The sequence below is a fragment of the Hemitrygon akajei genome, chromosome 9 (assembly GCF_048418815.1).
Source record: "Hemitrygon akajei chromosome 9, sHemAka1.3, whole genome shotgun sequence".
NCBI classification, from domain to species: domain Eukaryota; kingdom Metazoa; phylum Chordata; class Chondrichthyes; order Myliobatiformes; family Dasyatidae; genus Hemitrygon; species Hemitrygon akajei.
The window spans coordinates 158,218,174-158,241,891 of record NC_133132.1 but is presented as its reverse complement, the minus strand read 5'-3'; the positions used below and the strand labels follow the sequence as shown (position 1 = coordinate 158,241,891).

Genomic DNA, 23,718 nt, shown 5'->3' with positions numbered 1-23,718 from the left:
ACAGAAGTGGCATAGCATGGTGTCAGAAGTGGTTCTGGAAGAATAATATGGGAGAATCAAGAATCGAAGATAATCGAAAAGAAGAAGAAGAAAAAAAGTTCGAACTGTAAACGGTAAAATGGAAGGTTTACAACCCCCATCAAAACTTCAGCTGACTGGCAATGTAGCTGAGAATTGGAGGATATTCAAGCAACAGGTTGAACTGTACTTATCAGCAATCGATTATGAAGAAAAATCGGAAAAAAATAAAGCTGTGCTTCTGCTCCATGTAATCAGGAATGACGAGGTAGAGGTATATAATTTTGTCTTTGAAAATGGAGATAATTTCACTTTAAATTCGATAGTGGACAAATTTGAAGTATTTTGTGTACCTAAGCGTAATTTAACATATGAGCGATATAAATTCTTCACATGTGCGCAGAGAGCTGCTGAAACAGTTGATCAGTATGTTACTGCATCTTAACTGTAGTAGAACATGCGAGTTTGGATTGCTCATGGACTCTCTCATTAAAGATAGACTTGTTTGTGGCATTTGAGATAATGCTCTGAGAGAAAGGCTGTTCAGAGAGCGAGTTTAAAATTTTGAAAAAGCTTTGGCGCTTTGCAAAGCTTCTGAGACTGTGGTGTTGCAGGCTGAAGAGCTTTTTGTCTAAAACTGCAATGTAAGTGCTGTAAAAAAGCACAAATACATCCAGAAATATAATAATACATTGACGAAACCGACAGAGAGCAAGACGGCATTGGAAAGAGAAGTCAAGTGATTGCTGTGCGCGGGAACATTGTCCAAATCAGTGTCCTGCCTATGGCAAGATTTGCAATGGCTGCAGTAAGATTAATCATTTTTCACGCTGTTGTAAAAGTACAAAAGAAGGAAAATAGAATGAAACAAGCAAATGCTGTGCTTGAAGATGAATATGAGGAATTTTATATTGATCTTTACAATATATATTAATGATTTAGACGAGGGAATTAAATGCAGCATCTCCAAGTTTGCGGATGACACGAAGCTAGGCGGCGGTGTTAGCTGTGAGGAGGATGCTAAGAGGATGCAGGGTGACTTGGACAGGTTGGGTGAGTGGGCAAATTCATGGCAGATGCAATTTAATGTGGATAAATGTGAGGTTATCCACTTTGGTTGCAAGAACAGGAAAACAGATTATTATCTGAACGGTGGCCGATTAGGAAAAGGGGAGATGCAATGAGACCTGGGTGTCATTGTACACCAGTCATTGAAGGTGGGCATGCAGGTACAGCAGGCAGTGAAAAAGGCAAATGGTATGTTGGCATTCATAGCAAAAGGATTTGAGTACAGGAGCAGGGAGGTTCTACTGCAGTTGTACAAGGCCTTGGTAAGACCGCACCTAGAGTATTGTGTGCAGTTTTGGTCCCCTAATCTGAGGAAAGACATTCTTGCCATAGAGGGAGTACAGAGAAGGTTCGCCAGATTGATTCCTGGGATGGCAGGACTTTCATATGAAGAAAGACTGGATCGACTAGGCTTATACTCACTGGAATTTAGAAGATTGAGGGGGGATCTTATTGAAACGTATAAAATTCTAAAGGGATTGGACAGGCTAGATGCAGAAAGATTGTTTCCGATGTTGGGGAAGTCCAGAACGAGGGGTCACAGTTTAAGGATAAAGGGGAAGCCTTTTAGGACCGAGATGAGGAAAAACCTCTTCACAGAGAGTGGTGAATCTGTGGAATTCTCTGCCACAGGAAACAGTTGAGGCCGGTTCATTGGCTATATTTAAGAGGAAGTTAGATATGGCCCTTGTGGCTAAAGGGATCGGGGGTATGGAGAGAAAGCAGGTACAGGGTTCTGAGTTGGATGATCAGCCATGATCATACTGAATGGCGGTGCAGGCTCGAAGGGCCGAATGGCCTACTCCTGAACCTATTTTCTATGTTTCTATGTTTCTATGTGGTTTGTGAAAATAAACAAAGTAAGAATGACTGGACTATTCCACTGCAAGTGAATCAAAACAATATTCTGCTTAAACTTGATACTGGAGCACAAATAAATGTTCTTGCGGAATCTGAGTTTAATGTTCTAAAGCCAAGACCGAAGTTACATCAGACAAATATAAAAGTGACTGGGTATTCAGGTGCAGACGTTCTAGTTAAAGGAACATGTGTGGCAAAGTTATCACACAAAAAGATTGTGCATACGCTTTCATTTGTGCTAGTGCCAAAAAGTGTACCGTCAATTCTGGGTTTATCTGCCTGTGAAAGACTTAATTTGGTGAAAAGAATTTTAGTCCTGGATTGTGACACAGAGTCAGAATACAGTGACTTGATGAAAGAGTATGAAGACTTGTTTAAAGGGCTTGGTTGTCTTCCAGGAGAGCACTCGACTAAAATTGACAATGCAGTGCAACCCGTAATACAGCCATGAAGAAAAGTACCTTTTACATTACGTCATCAACTGAAAACAGAGCTGGAAAGGCTGGGAGTCATTAAAAAAATTGATGAACCAACTGAATGGGTCAATTTGCTTGTCTTTGTTGATAAGAAAAATGGAAAACTGAGGATTTGTTTAGATCCAAAAGTCTTGAATCAGGACATTAAAAGAGAGCATTTCAAATTGCCCACTCATGAAGAAATTATGTCACAGCTTGCTTATTTACTTTAGTAAATTAGATGCATCCTCTGGATTCTGGCAACTCAAATTAGATGAACCGAGTTCAAAATTGTGTACCTTTAACACTTCTTTTGCCAGATACTGTTTTCTTAGGCTTCCTTTTGGAATTGCAGCTCCTGAAGTGTACCATAAAACTATTCACATGTTATATGGGCACATTGAGGGCATAGATACATCCGTGGATGATATTATTATTTGGGGATCGACTAAACAAGAGCATGATGCCAGGCTCAGACAAGTCTTTGAGGCAACATGCAAGGCAAACCTGAAATTGAATAAGGAAAAATGTCAGCTTGGAGTGACTGAACTTAAATTTGTGGGTGATATCATCAGCGAAGAGGTTGTGTGTCCTGATCCATTGAAGTTTTCTGCTATTGAGAACATGCCAAGACCACAACGTAAAAAGGATGCTCAGGGGTTTATGGGAATGGTCAACTACATGGGAAAATTCATACCCAATCTTTCGGAACAGCTTGCTCCATTGAGGCAGCTAACAGAAAAGAGAAATGAATGGGGCTGGAGTCATGAACAGGAGAAGCCATGGCAAAATCTCAAGAAAGTACTTACAAAATAACCTGTGTTGAAATTTTATGATGCTGAAATACCCATCAAAATCTCATGTGATGCATCTCAAGCAGGCTCAGGGGCAGTATTACTCCAGAAACATGATAAGGAATGGCTACCAGTGACATATGCATCTCGTTCATTATGTGATCCAGAAACAAGGTATCCCCAAATTGAAAAAGAATTGCTCAGCATTATGTTTGCTTGTGAGAGATTTCATCAGTTTGTGTCAGGGCAATCTATTGATGTTGAATCTGATCATAAGCCGTTGATTGCATTGTTTAACAAACCTTTAAGCAACTGTCCTTTGTGAATTCAGCGAATGATGATCAAATTGCAAAGATATCCATTAAATGTGTCATACACACTTGGAAAATTCATGTACATGACTGACACACTTCCCAGAGCTGTGGATCCAACAACAAAAGACAGTCACAGGAACGTTATTGATGTTGAGGTATTCATTGATATGGTCATAGAAACTGTACCTGTTGCTCCCAAAAAGTTGGAACTGTTGCATCTTGAGACAGAGAATTTGAGAAAATTCTCAATCAGGTAATACGAGTGGTGTTGGATGGATGGCCAGATAACAGGCATGACTGTACCTCAGTAGTACAAGATTATTGGACCACAGATCAGAACTGTCTGTTGTGGATGGGATATTGTACAAAGGTAGTAGAATTGTTATACCTAAAAGTCTCCATAAAGAAATGCTTGATAAAATTCATGAAGGCCACCTAGGCATTAAAAAATGTAAGAGAAGAGAACGGGAAGAGATGTTTTGGCCCAGGATGAATCAAGAGATTGCAGAATTGGTGTCTTCTTGTTAAATATGCCTTAAATACCAACTTAGCAATCCTAAGGAGCCACTGCATCCACATTCGAATCCTCATAGACCTTATCAGAAGGTAGGCATTGATCTTTTTATAACTAACAACAACGACTATCTATTCATAACAGATTACTACTCACTGTATCCTGAAGTGTGTTGTCTGGGCAGAATGACTGCAGAAAATGTAATTACATGCATGAAATCAGTTTTTTCAAGACAGGCTGTACCTGATGAAGTTTTCACAGACAATGGTCCACAATTCAGTAGTGAATGTATGAAACATTTTGCTCGTGAAACGGGCTTTGTTCATACAGCATCTTGTCCATTTTTCCTTCAGTCTAATGGATTGGTTTTGAAATCGGTAGGGATTGTCAAGAAACTGATGCACAAAGCAAAAGATAGTGTAAGTGATTTTTATAGAGCCTTGTTAGCCTACCGAAGTACTCCACTTGAACGTGGATTTTTGCCGGCTCAGCTCTGGATGGGACAACATTTGAGATCTAATCTGCTAATGGATGAGAGTCTTATGAGAACAGAGGAAGGTGAACAAGTGGAAAGATGGAAAGCAAAGCTGAAAATATACTTTGACAGATGTTCTTATCCATTACCTGATGAAGTAAGAATACAAGACAAAATGAACACATGAACACAGAAAGCTACAGCACTTGAAGAAGTACAACCCAGATCATACATGGTCCAAACAGAGGAGGGAGCAGTGGTGAGAAGAAATCGCAAAGACCTCAAGAAAGAGCCTACTTCAGAGATGATTCAGTTAACAGATGCAGACAAGGCAAAACATGTAAATAATAACAAGGAAACACAAGATCTGTGTGTACCACTTGGGAAGTCTACTCATGTTCATAAACCCACAGGGAGCGATAGAGAGTTGTTGAATTATGTATTTGCTGTGATTAACGTTGTTGTTTTTCTTTTTAAGGAAAAGAAGATGTGGTGATATCACGTGCAATGATGTGCCAGTACATGATTGGACAGAGCACTGAGCATGCGTGGGATTGTCAGAATGTTCCAGCACAAGGCTGGGTTAAGACGTGTTTGTTTATTACTATAAATACAAGTTCTCTAGTTCTTCCAGAATATGATTCTTTACTGTTAACCCACAGTACGTTTAAATAGAAGTAACATAACACCTACCTTCAGACTTTTCAGCTTCCCAAGCAACTTTTCCTTAGTAACAGCAACTACACTCACTTCTGCCTCCTGACACTTGAATTTCTAGTATTTTGGTAGTGTCTTCCACAGCAAAGACTGATGCAAAGTACTTACTCATTTCATCTGCCATCTCTTTGTCCCCCACTACTACCTCACCAGAGACATTTCCAGTGGTCTGATAGCCACTTGCTTCCCTGTTTTATTCTTTATGTATCTGAAACAACTTTTTCTATCCTCATTTATATTATTTTTATATTACTGACTGGCTTACCTTCATATTTAATCTTTTCTCTCTTCATGGCTTTTTAGTTGCTTTCTGTTGGTTTTTAAAAGCTTCCCAATCCTCTACCTTTTGACAAATTTTTGCTACATTATATGGCCTCTCTTTAGCTTTTATATTATTGCTGACCTCCCATTTCTTCAAAAGAAACTCCAAAACCCTTTGCTCATGGTGCTTAGAATGACAAAGTCAGCGGGCACATGGATACATTTGTTTAAAGATACAGCACGGAACAGGCCCTTCTGCTGCACCATACAACAACCCTCATCTGTATCTGGCCAATTAACCTACTAACCTGTAGGTCTCTGGACTGTGGGACAAAACCAAAGCACCCGGAGGAAACCTGCACATTAATGGGGAGGACGTACAATTTCTTTTCAGATGGAGCTGGAGTTGAACTCCAAACTCTGCCTCCCCATACAGTAATACCATGGCAACCTAATTTGAACCAGCAAGTTCCTTTTCAGGTCAAAAGAGATAAATGTGAAGACTTTGATGCATTGTAGCTGGGTCTTAATTGATCAGTCAGGGCATGAAGGGATATGGGGAAACGGCAGGAAATTGGGGCTGAGAGGGAAAATGGATCAGCCAAGATGAAATAGCTGAGCAGACTCGATGGGCCAAATGGCCTAATTCTGCTCCTATGTTTTACTGTCTAACAGTCTTAATTCTGGAAACCCATGTCCAATATCGCAGAGAGAGAACCTTTAGTTCAAGCACATTCCCAACGGTAATTACTAATGCACAACCGCAGGTCAATTGCGTGTATATAAGCATGGTTCTATAAATGTATGGCTATGATATAGAGAATATTGGGCGAATATTATCACATATCGTGCTAATGAAATAATCTGCAGATAGACTGGTGGCGGGGTTGGATAACTCCGCAAAAACACTGCTTTTTTGTTCATTCAGAATCATTGTAAAGTAATAGACTTACAGGTTTTACTAATATAGATCGAGACAGCATGACTGTCCTGCTGGATCCGCCCCGAAAAATTAAATCACGCGGAACCCTTTCAATGTTTATGTTCTTCCAGTTTCAGCTTCAATGTTGAAGGTGCGTGTGTGCGTGTGTGAGTGAGAGAGAGAGTGAGAGAGAGAGAGTGTGTGCGTGTGTGAGTGAGTGAGTGAGAGTGAGAGAGAGAGTGTGTGTGTGAGTGAGAGAGAAAGAGTGTGTGTGAGAGAGAGTGTGTGTGAGTGAGAGTGTGTGAGTGAGTGAGTGAGTGATTGTGTGTGTGTGTGTGTGTGAGTGAGAGAGAGTGTGTGTGAGTGAGAGTGTGTGAGTGAGTGAGTGAGTGTGTGTGTGAGTGAGAGAGAGAGTGTGAGTGTAACGGGGAAGTTGTACAACTGATTTTTATATGTACATAGAGTTAAAATATAATTCATAGAATAAAAGCAAGATTTATGTTAGCCGTTTTTAAACGAGAGGGCGCAATAACACCACACTTCGCAATGTTTTTCCATCCATTTCGCCGCCTTCGAATTCCGCTGCTAGGATCTGTTCAATATTATTCCAGGTGATCTGCGAATAAAAATGAGGAAGCAAGTTACTGAAGTCCATGAATTTTCAGGCTGGAATTATTGGAAGACTTTTCCCAAGTGGCTAAACGTGTCCAGCATGGTGCAATAAATACGAGAAGTTACCAGATCATTTCCCAATGATTCACAATGCAATTGTATTACATCAAATGGATTAGTTGACTCCTGTGTGAGATGATATATCAGCTGTTCTATCCAAATAATATTTAAGTGTCGTTAAAGGAGCATCTATGGAAAGGAGTGAACTTTTCGGTCTTTATATCGTTTCTCTTCCTGCAGATGCTGCCTGGCTTGTTAGGGATTCACTGTGTAATTATTTTATTAAAGATTTCCAGCATCCAAATTTTGTTTTCGGGCCATTATTAGATGGCTTGACATATGTCTGTGAAGGAAGGGAAATATTAAATGTAGATTAAAGGAATGGTAATTTTTTCTTCTTGCGTATCTTCATCCAGAAGTAATGTATATTTATTCCATTCCATATGTATTTTGGAACAGACTCGTGTCCAGCTCATATGGAAGGGAGGGGGGTATCGCTCTGGTCGCTATAGCGACTTTGCAAACACGTTCTTTCACAATGCAGTTCAAAATGTGTTGAGAACGCAACACGCTGCTGGCTACGATGTTTTTCCATGGTTTCGCCCCTCCATTGTACAATCAAGCGCGGTCATGAACGTCACAAGTTTTAAAAGGCTCTTCTGAGGGTTTTGATGTCTGAATCGCGAAGAGTTCGTAAAATTGGCTGTTTTGCTCTACCACCTCAGTGTTTGTAACTGGGGAATCAAAATTTTTAAAAAAACTATTCATTTAGTTGCACTTTCAAGGGCACGGGATTTAGCTGGTATTTATAAACCCCTTAAAAGTGGAGGTGATTTGAAACAAGAAACCACGGGACTTGAAATCACCATGACTTTCCAGAGTGCAATGAAGTACTTGTAACATGTCTGATAAATCTGTATCTTAATGTCATAACTACATCGATAACACATTGGATGTTAAAGGTACATTCATAATTGTGAAAGCCAGTACTTTTCTTCCCGCTCTACTTTGAGCAACTTCTCTCTGGCCCGGCTCTCCTTACAGCGAGTTTTAACACACGGTTCTGACAAGGAAAGAAACGTCCGTGTCAGAAAAACGTCAACAAACAAAATGTCTATCACATTTACATTTCCGTTAAAAGGCTATGAATCAGATGACAACATCACAAGAGTTTTAACTTTGATATTGGAACTACATCCTTGGGTTTTCAATGTTGAAAAAATTGTCATACTGCATTAACTAATTCTTCATTGTCTAATCTTCCCTTGTGTTATTTGTTGATAAACTTCTATGTGCTCCTAAGATTGAGGCTGTAAAGGACACAGGAGCGATTTGCTTGGAGAATCACATTAATTAATGAGTGACAATAATAATGGCATTAGCAAAATGTAAATACATCCACGCGGATCCTGGGAATCTGAAAGAAAAGCAAACCATGCTTGAAGACACTTGTTAAACTCATAAAGTACATAGGATGTAGTTTTGCAGATTTCTGAATAGCACCAGACAACTAATGCGCAGTTGCCCAAGTTTTAGGTTTCCTTGATCAGAATACGAAACATTTCGAACCCTAAAATGATAGTATTAACGGGGTAACACATACAGAACAACATATACAAAATGCTGGAGGAACTCATTGGTCAGGCAGCGTCTATGGGAGGGAATAAACAGTCGACGTTTCGGGCCGAGACCCTTCATCAGGAATAGAAAGGAAAGAAGAAAACGATGATGTTTTTCACGTTAATCCAGAAGGAGCTCGCCCCGAAACGTCGACTGCTTATTCCCTTCCATAGGTGTTGCCTGACCTGTTGAGTTCCTCATCTGCACGTGAAAAATTTGCGGACGTTGGAAATCCGAGCAACACACACAAAATGTTGGAGGAACTTCGCAGGGCACAGTCGCACCTGACGAAGGGTCTAGGCCCGAAACGTCGACTGTACTCTTTTCCATAGATGTTGCCTGGCCTGCTGAGTTCCTCCAGCATTTTGTGCATGTCACTTTAAATATGAATTGCGTTTAATACGATATTAACGTTTAGTTTTGCAAACCAGAACTTCTAACGGCTTGCACTGTAGACCGTATTGGCCACACCGGCAATAATATAAAGAATCAAGGTTGTAGTTGACACAGGCGGAGCACACAGCAATAGTTACCACGGCCAATTCCGGAACGAGCCGTGAGCCCAAGTGACAATCGGCCGACGAATCTTGAAAGTTTCAAGTAATTGTCGAAATCCGTGACGTCAGTGTCAGATGACTCAAAACTTTCTTTTGCGCTAAAAGGGCTTTAAATCGCCCAGTACTCATTGTTCGTGCTGGAGAAAAGACCATTCTTCACCTAGAAGTAGACCACCAGTCAACTATTTAACTATTTGACTATTTTTGTTCTGTTTGAGCTAATCTGCCTGAGTCATCGCACAGAACTTCTCCCGAGACTTTGGTGGTAAGTTGTGAAAGTACTTTTTTTAAAAAGCGAGCTGCTGGAGTTTTTCACCGCTGTAGCATACACACACTGTTCGATTTAAAGTGATACTGTGCTTTTCAAAATATAACAAAAACTGATTTACCAATCAGCTGCTAAATGAATATCGACGGTAAAAGTACAGCATATACTGTAGAGGATCTTCCCATATCTAACGGGTGAACGCATCTCAATTCAGACAGCGAGTCTTCCCACAAACTTTACAGAACTTAACCAAGATTTACAATCTCAAATACAAATATCTGAGAATATCTACGTGTGGTAAGTATGATGGATGTCTTCGTTCATTAAATAATACTTTAATTTTATTAAGCGCATGCACGAACTGAACCAGATACTTTAAACTTTATTTCGTGAAGTCAATATGCAAACTTTAAAGCGGCGTCTTATCTAACCCTACATACGCGGGAGGTATTTAGTTTGAAACGTACAGCTGCTGGCCTTACCGTAACCTCTAGCCACGTTCCCTTCTCCCGATACCTTTGAAAAGTAAAGATCGATGAGAAACGTCCCAAGTTTCCGTTGTACTGATATGAGGCGCGTGTTCTCTGGCTCCCAGCGAACAGCTGCTTCGTATTTCAGCAAAGCCACAGACTCAAAACTGGAAATCTTATTTTCATAGAATTGATTTGCGCGTGTTTAAGAAGTATCATGTTGAGGAGGATAGACAAAATAGCCACGGATAGACAAAATACTCAGAGTTCATATTGGTCCAATTCAGTTTCTTAGTTTATTAACTTCATATTAGATGACGAAACTATAATTAAAAAATATGGAACATGTTGTCAGGTAGGCCATGGCAGAGTTAACGTGAACAATCTTGATAATAATAGTCCGCCGTTGACTTACCTTCTAATTCCAATACAGTGGTTGTTGGCATGAGTGAGACTTCACCCGGTTTCAGGTGTTGATTGTAGAACAGCATTTTGCTTTCAAAAATATGTTGTCATCGGGATGTTCTATGAATTCACAGTTTAAAACACCATTTATTGAATAACATTACTTTGTGTATTTTACATTGATATTGAGTAGAATGAATGCCTTTGATCATTGGACAATGGAACCAATTTCTTGGATGTGACAATTATTGAGTACATTCGGGGCAATATTGGGCTAACCTCTGCTTTAGGAGCAAGCACCCACTTACAATTTTGAAATAAATTCACCAAAGTATGTAAATAATTAAACTAAAACTGTTCTTATTTAACCAATAGAGCTTGAGTCCTCTTTGTAATGTTATAAAAGAGATCTTGTTATTCTCTTTCAAGAACTGTTTTGTGCAGAGAGATCATCATGCCAGTATTAGAGTATTAATGCACTCAGGATCCAAATGTTTCGGTTGTTTGCAGCCGTTTCACATTAAACCTATGCTTTTCTATTATGCTTTAAAGCATTGACAAATTTAGGAAGAGATGCTTGGATTTCAAAAAAGGAAAGGGAAGATACAACCTTTAAAATGTCTTTCTTCAAGGTTACACTAGTAAAAGATTTCATGGTCAGTTGTTAAAAGTAGTGAAAGTACACTTAGTGTATTTTACAATTTTTTTGATTAAGAACATGGTATTTATATGATGGATATGCTGACCATCATGACAGACAACTTTATAATGGTGACACACTTTCTACAATGAACCATTCATACTTGACCTCAGCCAAAAGACTTAGTCAGTTTGGCACTTCACAGTTACTGTGCATGAATCATAAATAACTTAAATTTCTTCCAGAAAAGAAAATCCAGCAACAGCCCTTCCTGACCATACTGTTTTCTCCTTTACATCATAAGATGTGATTATTACTGTTCGCTTAACTTGTATTTGTCTGTTGAAGTCATTCTTTTAGGAACCAATGTGACTGTTGCAGCTTCTGAAATCTGAATCTGTTTGTTTCAAGTACACATCTTCACTTACATTAGTCTACATAACCGTCTAGGAAACAATATCTGTAGTTAAACATAGATAGGTACCTTATTGATCCCAAAGGAAATTGCAGCTTCACAGTAGCATTACAAGTGCACAGACATAAATTAGAAGAGAAGTAGAAAGAAAGAATGAGTTGCCCTACACAGTCTAACACTTGAGGTTGACTCATTATAGAGCCTAATGGCTGAGGGTAAGAATGACTGTTTAACACTCTTTGGAGCAGTACAGTTGTCTCAGTCTATTACTAAAAGTTTGAGTCCTGTTTATATTTCAGCATATGTTGTCTATCATAAAGTATAGGAACATGGAGAGTTTAGAATCAAAGTGCACAGCCTCAGAATAGAAGGACATCTCTTTAGACCAGAGATAAGAAGGAATTTCTTTAGCCAGACATTGATGAGTTTGTGGAATTTATTGCCACAGATGGCTATGCAGGCCAAGTTATTGAGTGTATTTAAAGTGGAGGTTGATGAGTTCTTGATCAGTAAGGGTGTCAAAGGTTATGGGAGAAGGCAGAAGAATGGGATTGAGGGGGATAATAAGTCAGACATGATGGAAAGGGAGAGTTGATCTGATGGGCTGAAGGGCCTGATTCTGGCCCTATGACTTATGGCCTTTATTTATTTTTCCTTTTGAGAAACAATGAGGTACGCCCTATTAGTGCTTTGAGCCACACCACCCAGCAATTCCTGAATTTAATGCTAGTCTAATCACAGGACAATTTACAATGCCCAATCAGCTTACCAACTGGTATGTCTTTGAAACTGGAGCACCTGGAGGAAACCCACGCTGTCATGGAGAGAACGTACAAAAGCGGGACTTGAACCTTGGTCGCCCATATTGCAAAGCATTGTGATAACCATTACGCTACTGGGTCACAGGGTTCCCACTACTGATGCTGTTGTCCATACTTTCAAACATTACACTTGGTGTTGATTTCAGACTATCAAAAGGTCTAGCAGATTTGCTTTTTATGCTACCAATGAAAAACTGACTATCTGAATGCAACAGTCTAAGCTAATAATTAGTCAGATTCAACAGGAAGCACACTGTTTATGCATGATACACCAGTAGCAGCTCCAGAATAAAGCAATCCTAATTTATGAATTTGTATGCACCTTCAATCCACAACATCTAAATCAATGCCAAAAAATATTCTCAGTGAATCAAAGCTGGTATGTTTGCAAGGATAAAGCTGGATTATCTAAAATATTTTAAGCAATAGTAACTTGCTCCATTGCCCAATTTCTCAGGATTATTAATATACCGTTTGCTACCAGTTTATTAAAATCAAAATCTGAGGATGGATTACTGTAATTTGTCTGCATATCTAACATTTATGATTGTAACATAATTAGGCATTTGAGGTTGAAAGTTCTGGATCATCATATGCAGTAATCATAAAAGAAAATGATATAAATAAAATTGCCATTCATGCTTCACTTAGACCAGTGAAACATTATAATTTTATTTGTGAACTTAAATTATATTTTAAGTTTATTTAATTTTTCCTGAAATCTTTATGCCTCTTTATTGTCCTTTTTGAAGTTGTTGTTCTAAAGAAATTGCTCATTTATATACCATAGAACATTACAGCACAGAAACAGGCCTTTTGGCCCTTCTTGGCTGTGCCGAACCATTTTTCTGCCTAGTCCCAGTGACCTGCACCCGGCCCATATCCCTCCATACATCTCTCATCCATGTACCTGTCCAAGTTTTTCTTAAATGTTAAAAGTGAGTCTGCATTTATCACTTCATCTGGCAGCTCATTCCACACTCCCACCACTCTCTGTGTGAAGAAGCCCCCCCTAATGTTCCCTTTAAACTTTTCCACCTTCACCCTTAACCCTTGTCCTCTGGTTTTTTTCTCCTTTGGCCTCAGAGGAAAAAGCCTGCTTGCATTCACTCTATCTATACCCATCATAATTTTATACACCTCTATCAAGTCTCCCCTCATTCTTCTATGCTCCAGGGAATAAAGTCCTAACCTATTCAACCTTTCTCTGTAACTCAGTTTCTCAAGTCCCAGCAACATCCTTGTAAACCTTCTCTGCACTCTTTCAACCTTATTAATATCCTTCCTGTAATTCGGTGACCTCACCCAAATATTCTTTTCATGATGGTGAATAGCAGCATGTCATTCAACTATTGAGAGAAGAGAAGCACATTCAGCTAAATCTCATTTTGCTCCCCTCTCCTGCTCCATATATTTCTTGCTGAGGTCACTGCTAAACATAGGAGCTTTTCCTGATTTTTAGAGTTATTTCTATCCCTCCCTGTGGTGATCAGACCAACTCCTTCATTTCTCCTTAATACAAAGAGCTAAAATATCCTCTAATCTAGTCACCATGAGATGGAAGGGTTGATGGATGGTTCATGAATTCCATGAGTTGATAAGGAAAGACTTCGTGACTTTTCCCAGCTTCTTGGGAAAATGCTTAACCTTTTGACTGCTAATGCAATATAAGCTTCTTGTTTTCTTTAAAACCAATACCTCATTATTATGATATTCTGATCTGCTGTAAATAAACCAAGTGAATAATTTTAAATGCTCTGCTCACCCTGACACCAGTCTGATGCTAATGTAGAGTCATAGAGTCAGACCGCATGGAAACAGACCCATTGGTCTCTTGAGTTTGTGCCAGCCACTCATTTATGCTCATTCTTCGTTAATCCCATTGTTTTATTCTTCTTGGAGTCTCATGAATTCCCGTTTCCTTTCTCCCCACCCCACCACACCCCAGATTAGGCCACTCATCTACATATTAGGGTACCACAGTAGCATAGTGGTCAGTGCAATGATATCACATCGTGGGGTTTCGGAATTCGGAGTTCAATCTGGGCATCCTCAGTAAGAAAGTTTCTACATTCTTCCTGTGGCTGAGTGGGTTTCCTCCAGGTGCTGTGATTTCCTCCCACAGTCTGAAGATGTACTGGCTGGTAGGTAAATTGTCCTGTGATCATGGGACTCTCCATTGTTCAGGGTTGACCATGGATATTGCGTCCTAACTGTCAACATGATGCATAAACTGCTGCACGAGGCAGGGCAGTTTGATATGGAGAGCTCATGCAGTAGGCTCCCCATCTCCACGCAGCTGATCAATATAAAGAAATTACCGAGACCAGTACAATTTGGCACCAGTGGCATCACAGAAGTTGCCAGTTAGCGTTGAGCTCAACATAGGACTGCCTTAGGGACTTCAGCTCTGGATGTTTCCTTGGGGTTTACTTTCAAAGCCTTTCTCAGAAGTGAGCATAGCTGTAAGGCACCGGAGGTATGGAATCAGTTTCTTTCTAGATAAGCTGCCAACCATGGCTGACAAGCCCCATATGCCGGAAGCGACTAGTATTAAGGCACCAGGAATGCGTCTTTGACCCTTCTCCTGTCAATAGAAACAGTTCAGCTGAGGTTAGTAGCTAAGCCACATGTGAAGACCAAGAGCTGGATATGGTTGTCAAAGGCTATTTGAGATGCACATCATTTATAGGTAGTGGAGGCTTAACCCCACAACCTCCCGCAGCTATTGCCAACCTTAAGGAACCCTGTGATTAGTCTAAGGTTAAATAAGTGGGTTGATGGGTGGTGCGGCTTGTTGGGCTGAAAGGGCTGATCTGCGCTAGATGAAATGAATACATTTACAGTGGACAATTAATCTACCAGTCTGCGTGAGTTTGAGATGTGGGAGGACATCAGAGCACCAGGATGAAACCAGGGAGAATCTTTAATTTCTCTGCAGGCAATACCAGAGGTCTCCAGTGTGGTAAGGCAGGTACCTATTGCTCCTCTGCCAAATGGAAATCAGCCCCAAATATCTTTAGAACAATTTCTTTTTTATTAAGAAATCAATATATATCATTTATCTTTTGTTACTACTTATTCCGTGAAGTTGTTTATATTCAAAGCGTGACCCATGCATGAAAGCCTGATTGTTTTCAAATGAATGCCACGGCTCTGGTGATTGATGTGCTGGTCTAAATGCTAATAAGCTTTTATAATCAACCGGCAATGGAAATCGCAGGACGAGATCTTTTCTTCCTATTTTAGCAGGTGGATTAGTGCCTGTTACAAAATTATCTATTAAAGTTCAAAGTGATTACCATTTAACTGTCCTCTAACATGCCCTTGCAAGCCATTTAGCTGAATGAAACCATTACTCTCAAATAGGATGGAGCACCCAGAGTGACTTCAGTATAGGGTTTGTAAGGGGGGTTTCTTCTTGGTGTAACGGTTTCTTTTTCTTTGTTACTGCATATGTTAATCAAAATGGCTTCTTTGTTTTGTTAGAAGTAGGAATGCTTCTTTGTTATGATAAGTGCTTTCTTTCACAGTTTGTTTGGGTTAAAATTTATTGATAACGGGAATTGTATTCATTTGCTGACCAATTGGGATTAATGTTATTCTCTCTTCTGGGTCTGTAAGCTATTGTTGGCGGGCATTTGGGGAGTTGGCGCGGGGAGGTGAGAGAGAGAGGACGCGATGCTGTAAGCTGGGCGATGGAACGGACCCCGAGCTGGGGTCTGAGGCCAGGATTTTCGGCGAGGAGAGGAGACGGAGACAGACGCGCCGGGGGTGTGTGGTTGATCACTTCGGGTGGTCCTGAGCTACGAGTCGAGGAGGTCTGAGGGGATCGAATGGTGGCCAGAAGACTTCGTTAATTGAGCTCCAACAGTTATGCATGAAGTGGTTTGGACTTTGATAAGTTTGGCGCCTTTTCTTTATTTTCTTTTCCATCATATATACTGTATCATTATTAATCACTTAGTTCTAGTAATATCTATAAAGTGTAATCATTTAATCGCATATGGTGTCCTGTCTGTTATTTGGCGGGGTGGGGACATCACACAGCATCCACACAAGCTGGCTACCCAGTTTGGCGGGGCCGAAGGCTGCTCCCCCTAGACGGAAGCGAGCTGAGCGAGCCTGAGGCTTACCAGGGGGCTACAGGTTCAACAAAGACACATGCTCCCACTACTATCTAAGGAGCCACCAACTTTGGAGGAGCTATCCATCATGCCAGCTATTGAATAATCTGACTTAATTGTGCTCATAGAATGTACCTGATGACCTTTCATCTTTCCACAAAAAGGGCAGACCCAGCAGAGCTGGGGGCACAGGGGGCAGGAAAGGTCCTGGGAGTGCTCAAAATTGACCTGTAAAGCAGTGAAGTCTCATGGCATGAGCCAACTAGAGACAAGTGAAGTGTTCACCATGTGGGTTAACAGCAGCACAAGTGGATGGGTTGGTAAAGAAGGCAAATGGCATGCCTGTCAACATCCATTAGGGCATTCCGTTGGCAAGTCATGTTGCAGCTATATTATACTTGGGCCACATTTGGAGAATTATAGGCAGTTCAGGTCATCACATTACAGGAAGGATGTGGAGGCTTTGGAGACAGTGCAGAAGAGCTTCACTGGAGGTTCCTAGATTGGAATGCTTTAGCAAAGGTTGGACGAATTTGGATTATTTTCTCTGGAGGCTTGATGGGTGACCTCTTAGAAGTGTGTATAAAAAAAAAAAAATGTATGACTGGCAAAGATTAGATGGTTGCTCAAAGTCCTTTCCCTAGATTGGACGTGGCAAATATTAAAGGTTATAGCTTTCAGGTGAACGGGGGAAAGTCTAAAGGGATTTACAGAAGTTGTTTTTTGCACCAAAGTTCTATGTGCCTGAACATGCTGCCAGAGAAATTAGTAGAAATAAATACAATAGTAATGTTTCTGAAGCATTTAGACCAGGGGTTCACAAACTTTTTTTTATCCCATGTGTCCCTACCAATATCTGAAGAGTTCCTGGACCCCAGGATGGGAATCCTTCATTTAGACAGGCAAATAACCAGGTAGGGACTAGAGGAATGTCATGATCCTTCATTAGTTCTGATGAAGGGTCTCACTTGAAACATTGACTCTATTTCTCTCCATAGATGCTGCCTGACCTGCTGATTTTCTCCGGCATTATGAGTGTGTTAGAGGGATGTGAATCTTGTTGAGATGGATGGCTTGAGTTTAGAATGACATCATAGTCTTCACAGATATCATGTTCCTTGACTTCAAAATCCTGAACTTAAATCTTGTTTGCCAGTTACTTCAGTGCTTATTACTGTACATTACATCTTGGTTAACCAACATCTCCACCTTAACATTCTCCCCTTTTGCTTCTGGGAAGTGGGATGGAGATACATTGCTACTAATGGAGGTGTAAGGTGCTTCTTTGCTCCTTCCCTCTGATAGCCTGCAGGTCATCCTTGAGAAAGGTGTAGTCCCTGGTTTGCGCTCCCCCATTGCTGATCAGGGCCACGTGAAGTCATGGTCATATGAGCAGCTGGTGCATATTACAAGTGCTGTTTATGTGACCACTGATACCAGTCAGACAGTCTCTAAAGAGTATTGATAATGGCTGTGGTCACCCATCTTGTAAAGACACTGCCCAGAAGAAGGCAATAGCAAACATCTTCTGTGGAAAGATTTGCCAAGAAGAATCATGGTTATGGTGACCATGATTGCCCACTCATACAACACAGTACATAATGATGATCATCCTTTGCCTTCAGCTTCTTCCATGGCCTTGCCCCCTCCTTCTTTGTAATCTCTTCTAACTGTAAAATTCACTGAAGTGTTTGCAATGTTCCATTTCTGGCCTCTTCATCATCCCTTGATTTGAGTGCTCTACCTTTAGCGGCCTTTCCAGTGGAATTTATTGCCACAGGTGGCTGTGGAGGCAAAGTCACTGGATATTTTTAAGGCAGAGGCTGATAGATTCTTGATTAGTCAGGGTGTGAAGAGATATGGGGAGAACATAGGACATTGAGGCTGAGAGGGAAGATGGATCAGTGATGATGAAATAGCGAAGCAGACTCAATGGGCCAAATGGCCTAATTCTGCTTCTATTTCTTGTGGTCTTATTATTGTCTTTTCCTCATATCTGCTATTTTCTCCTTCTATGTGTTTTTTTTTAAAGCTATTATTAATGCTTTTTGAGAGAGTGATTTAGATGCATATCATATTTTTACTGAATTAAGTATTGTATGTAATTAGTTTTGCTAAAACAAGTGTATGGGACATTGGAAAAAATGTTGAATTTCCCCATGGGGATGAATAAAGTATCTATCTATCTATCTATCTATCTATCAAGCATCTAGTCAACAACTTTAGTATATCTTGCACTTTAAAACATTGGTTTGTTTGATTTTAAAGGATTAGTCTATATAACTTTAAATATATTGAGTATATTTTAACGCTATAGTATATTAGATCAGCTATGTAGATGAAATATTATTGATCTACATAGCTCAATAATTCTAGGTTGATTCTAGACGTCTTTCTTAGACCATAGCACTATTGAAGATCTGGCAGTGGATATCCTTCTCGGAGCATAATTAAAGGAAGCATTTCAATTTAAATTAAGCTATACTTTAAAATGAACTAAAACTTCTGGCAAATTCAAAAACCTGCTGACACAAATTTTCTCTTATTTTCATAGACAAATCTAAAGCAAGATGGGTGACTGGAGTGCACTTGGAAAACTATTGGATAAAGCACAGTCACATTTGACTCCAGGAGGTAAAATATGGCTCACGGTACTCTTCATCTTCCGCCTCCTGGTGCTGGGCACCGCGGTGGAGTCAGCCTGGAGTGATGAGCAATCTGCGTTCAAATGCAACACATTGCAACCAGGTTGTGAGAACGTATGCTACGACAAATCCTTTCCTATATCCCACATTCGACTCTGGGTCCTCCAGATTATTTTTGTATCGACACCCACTTTGGTGTATTTGGCCCATGTCTTCCTCATCTCTCATAAAGGGAAAAGAATAACCAAGAAGGAAAAGCAATTAAAGGCACTCCAGGAAGAAGGTGAAGATGTTGGCCTGCCCTTGAAACAATTAGAACTAAAGAAAATTAAGTATGGTGTGGAGGAGCAAGGCAAAATTAAAATTAAAGGATCCCTCTTGCGCACTTATGCTGTCAGTATAGTCTTTAAAATCATTTTTGAAATCACTTTTATATTAATTCAATGGTGCATTTATGGTTTCAAATTCATGCTGGATGCTATTTACGCCTGTGAGAGGTATCCGTGCCCACACAAAGTAGACTGCTTTCTGTCACGACCCACAGAGAAGACCATCTTTATCATATTCATGTTGGTGGTATCCGTTATGTCAGCAACGTTGAACATAGGAGAGCTCTTCTACATCATCTTCAAAAATTTAGCTGATCGTGTCAAACAGAACAGTCACTTATTTCAGGGCACTCAAAAAATGGGCTTGAATCCTCTCAAAGACTCCGCCTCATCAAAGTATGCCTACTACAATGGGTGCTCCCCGCCATCTGCTCCCATGTCCCCTCCTGGATACAAGCTTGCTACCGGGGACAGGGATATGTCCTCCTGCCGAAACTACAACAAGCAAGCAAATGAACAGAACTGGGCAAATTATAGCACAGAGCAAAACCGGATTGGCCAGGCCGGGAGCACCATTTCCAACTGCCATGCACAGGCATTTGACTACCAAGGTGAACATGCAGCCATGCAAAAGCTATCATCTGTTACGGAGTTGCAACCAGTTGGTCTCACGGAACAGAGGCCTCCCAGTAGAACCAGCAGTAGAGGGAGCAGTAGGCCTCGACCGGATGACCTTGAGGTCTAACCCAGCCTATTATTTCGGACACTGCCTCATTTCTACAGTCTTCAGTAGATACACTTTTTTTTTGTTCTGGACATGCTTCCAGATGTTGGTACCTAGTAGTTTTGAGGTGTACACTATATTAACTAACAGTTCAGTGGTATTACCTTTAAGTAGGACCACACTAAAGCACAACAGAAATCATGCATTTGAGGACACTCACTCCTATAAAATCATTTAACAAAAGCCCCACTGAAAACATTAAAGAAATTCTTAAAATGAAGAAACTTAACTGATGTTATGCAATTTTTTGCCATACTCTTGCATATCGCCAAAGTATTCCTTCTTAACTATTAAAGAATTTGACTTTGCATCAGTGATTTAAGCCCAGTAATAATATTTCAAGATACTACCCTGCACGATGATGTTTTTCTCCATTCTGGTTGAAGTAATTCCTTTGCAGCAACAGTAAGACTCAAAATTCCATTTTTAATATCAAAATAATTTGGAATAAAAAATTACATTGCAGAGTTTACAGAAATTGATGATTTGTTTACGTATATCAGATTCCTTGCTCTGCACTTGAAATTATTTATCCATTGTACAATTTCATATTTCTTGACTAATGAATATTTGATATTTTTTATCGAACGTTTGTGTCAAATTGATATATCAATACTATGTTCATGACTGACATTGTTCATTAAATAAGGACGGTTTAATTGAATAAAGAATAATTTCATACGGTGTGAACACAATCTTTAAACTAATTGGGAGAACTTTAAAGACACAAGATGTTTGCACAATTAGTATTATACATATTAAAATGGATATTGCCACAGATTTATAATCTAATAGTCAAACTATTAACTTTTTATTCATCCATTCCTACTTGAGGCAGGACGAATGGACAGTAAAAATAAAAAAGATTGGGAATGGGTGATTTAGAAAAGGTCTATGGTGATATATCCCCAAGGAGCCTAACCGGTGTTTGTTTCTTTAAGTATCTGTGCAAATATGGTATGGCTAATTTTGTTGTTTTAATTCTGTAATATGAGTTATTAGTTGTCCATGGAATGGACCATGGCTTATTTGAGAAAGATAAGAATGATTGTGAGTTTTGTGGTAAGCAATAGTAACTTGATCCTTTGTGTGAATGAAATTTTAGAACTATTTAATCATTGGGGTGATAGCGTTAACTGTACTGTTTGCGTTCTTATGAAGTGACGTTATCAGTAGTAAGAGATACCTATAGTCAATGTGCTTAGTGCTGGACTAATATTTAGTCAATAAGTAATAAAGGTATTCGCCACTATAGCATCACAAATATCCACATTCACCAATACATTTTATTTGGATCTTTTGAATATCACATACTATAATATCACGTAAGCAGTTCTAAAAATACAGATTCAGTGGTTTGACTTGGCATTCATGCATCCAAGTTTTGTTTATTACTTTAGCTATACTGGCGTTTGCACTGAAGTTTTATACTTGCTTAGAATGCACAATGACACCGAAAGATGATACAAGTTGTCAAGTAGTATGCATGGAACTAATTTATTTTGCAAAAAAAATCATGTCTCATTTAATAACATATCCAGATTACTTTAAATAAAAACCTATCCACGGATGGATCCATTTTCAGTTAAATTTATGTTCAATGGTGATTGTAAGAATGTTCCCAAACTTTGTGACCATTCCATAAATAACTGAGAAGTCTGTTCTGTGATCTGTTGTTGTCTAATATCTATTTCCATTGTCTGGTGCATCTCTCTGAGGGAGATTGTGGTGAGATTTGTGAACACTTTTGGGGAGGGATGAAAAGCCAAGATTTATCCACAAAGGAAATTACTTGAAGCAGTGATGTTCCCATTAACCATATCTATTATAAAATGCTTATGTTGTTTTAAATTTCTCATTTACATTCCATGTTAAATCACTGTCAACAAACCCGCTTGTACTGAGATAAATATAATTATTGTTACCACATGTGAACAATCTCTTGTTTATTAAAACCCGATAACTTAAACAATAAAGTGACATTTTCCTTAATAGAACTTTGTCCATTCTTTTTCATAAGGGTTCTTCATGTTTAATTCTTAAGGATGCTAGAATCATTTATTCTAGGATAATTTTTTAAAATGCAAAAATACAGAAGTGTGTTACAAGTTACCAAGTAAAGTAACATGCTTTAATTATAAGCTGTCTCCAGGTTACTGACTCCTGACTGCCAGACAACCCTATTTACAAACAATCTTCAATAATATTAAAGTGAAAGGTGTGACAAGTAGTCAGGCAGTGGGGCGCACCCCGTGGCTGTACCCCTGAACAATAAATGCTCCATTTTGAGTACTGTTGCAGGGGAAGACCTACCTGAGGGAAGCAAACTGCTGTTGTGCCTCTGGCCCTGTGGCTCAGAAGGATAAGGAACTGAAGAGAATAGCAGTATAGATAGGGGACTCTATAGGCAGGGGGCAGATAGGAGGTTCAGTGGACACAAAAAGGAAGCACAGATGGTAGTTTGCCTGTCAGATGCCAGGGTCTGTGATGGTTCTGCACACATCCACGATATTCTGGAAAGGGAGGGTGAGCAGCCAGAAGTCATGGTACACATTGGTACTAATGACATGGGTAGGAAAAGGGAGGAGGCCCTGAAAAATGAATGCAGGGAGTTGGGAAAGAAGCTGAAAAGCAGGACCTCAAGTGTAGTAATCTTAGGGTTGCTGCCTGTGCCACGTGGCAGTGAGGATATAGATAAATATGTGCCTGAAGAATTGGAGCAGGGGGCAGGCATTCAGGCTTCTGGATAATTGGGACCTCTTCTGGGGCAAGCGTGACCTGTACAAAAGAGACGGGTTGCACTTGAATCAGAGGGGGACCAATATTCTTGCAGGCAGATTTACTAGGGCTGTTGGGAGTGATTTAAACTAATATGGCAGGGGGACGGAAGCCAATATGATAGAGCTGAGGAGGAGCCAACAGGTTTACAAGTAGATGATGGGTGTAACAAGGATGTAAGGAAGAACAAGCCAATGATTTTGTACAAATGCAGACAGAGCGGAGTCAAATTGTACCACAGAGGCAAAATTCTAAAGGGGGAAGAATGAAAGACTGAAGGTTCTGTATTTAAATGCGCATAGCATTTGGAATAACGTGGATGAACTCGTGGCACAATTAGAGACTGGTTGGTATGACATTATGGGCATCACTGAGTCATGGCTGAAAGAAGGCTATAGTTGGGAGCTCAATATCAAAGGATATACCTTGTGTCAAAAGGTTAGGCAGGAAGGCATAGGTGGTGGTGTGGCTCTGTTGGAAAGAGATGGATTTACATCTTTAGAAAGAGGTGACATGGGGTCAGAGAATGTTGTATCTTTGAGGATGGAGTTAAGAAACTGCAAGGGTATAAAAAAACCATTATGGGAATCATATATAATAGCCCCCAAATAATAGCCAAGATGTGGGTTGAGATTGCAAAGGGAGCTGGAAAAGGCATGTAATAAAGTAATGGCACAATTGTAACGGGGAACTTCAGTTTGCAAAGGGGATCGGGAAAATCGGTTTGGGGTTGACTTGCAAGAGAGGGAATTTGTTGAATGCCTACAAGATGGCTTTGTGGAGCAGCT

The 23,718-nt window shown here is 39.9% G+C and overlaps 1 protein-coding gene and 1 long non-coding RNA gene across 3 annotated transcripts; one reads left to right on the top strand and one right to left on the bottom strand.

Moving 5' to 3' along the window:
* Positions 1-6,874: 6,874 nt before the first annotated feature.
* LOC140733692 (uncharacterized) lies at positions 6,875-9,352 on the bottom strand. The gene is made up of 2 exons (XR_012100334.1): positions 9,225-9,352; positions 6,875-7,015 (listed from the first exon to the last, which is right to left on the bottom strand). It is a non-coding gene; the product is annotated as an uncharacterized lncRNA (long non-coding RNA).
* Positions 9,286-22,149, top strand: gja1b (gap junction protein alpha 1b). Of its 2 annotated transcripts, none has more exons than XM_073057375.1 (2): positions 9,286-9,513; positions 18,949-22,149. In XM_073057375.1, exon 2 carries the CDS (start codon positions 18,965-18,967, stop codon positions 20,111-20,113), a length of 1,149 nt encoding a protein of 382 aa, XP_072913476.1. In that variant the 5' UTR covers positions 9,286-9,513; positions 18,949-18,964; the 3' UTR covers positions 20,114-22,149. The 2 variants fall into 2 exon arrangements, with proteins under 2 accessions (XP_072913476.1, XP_072913478.1); XM_073057377.1 differs by lacking the exon at positions 9,286-9,513 and adding an exon at positions 9,544-9,813.
* Positions 22,150-23,718: the final 1,569 nt, after the last annotated feature.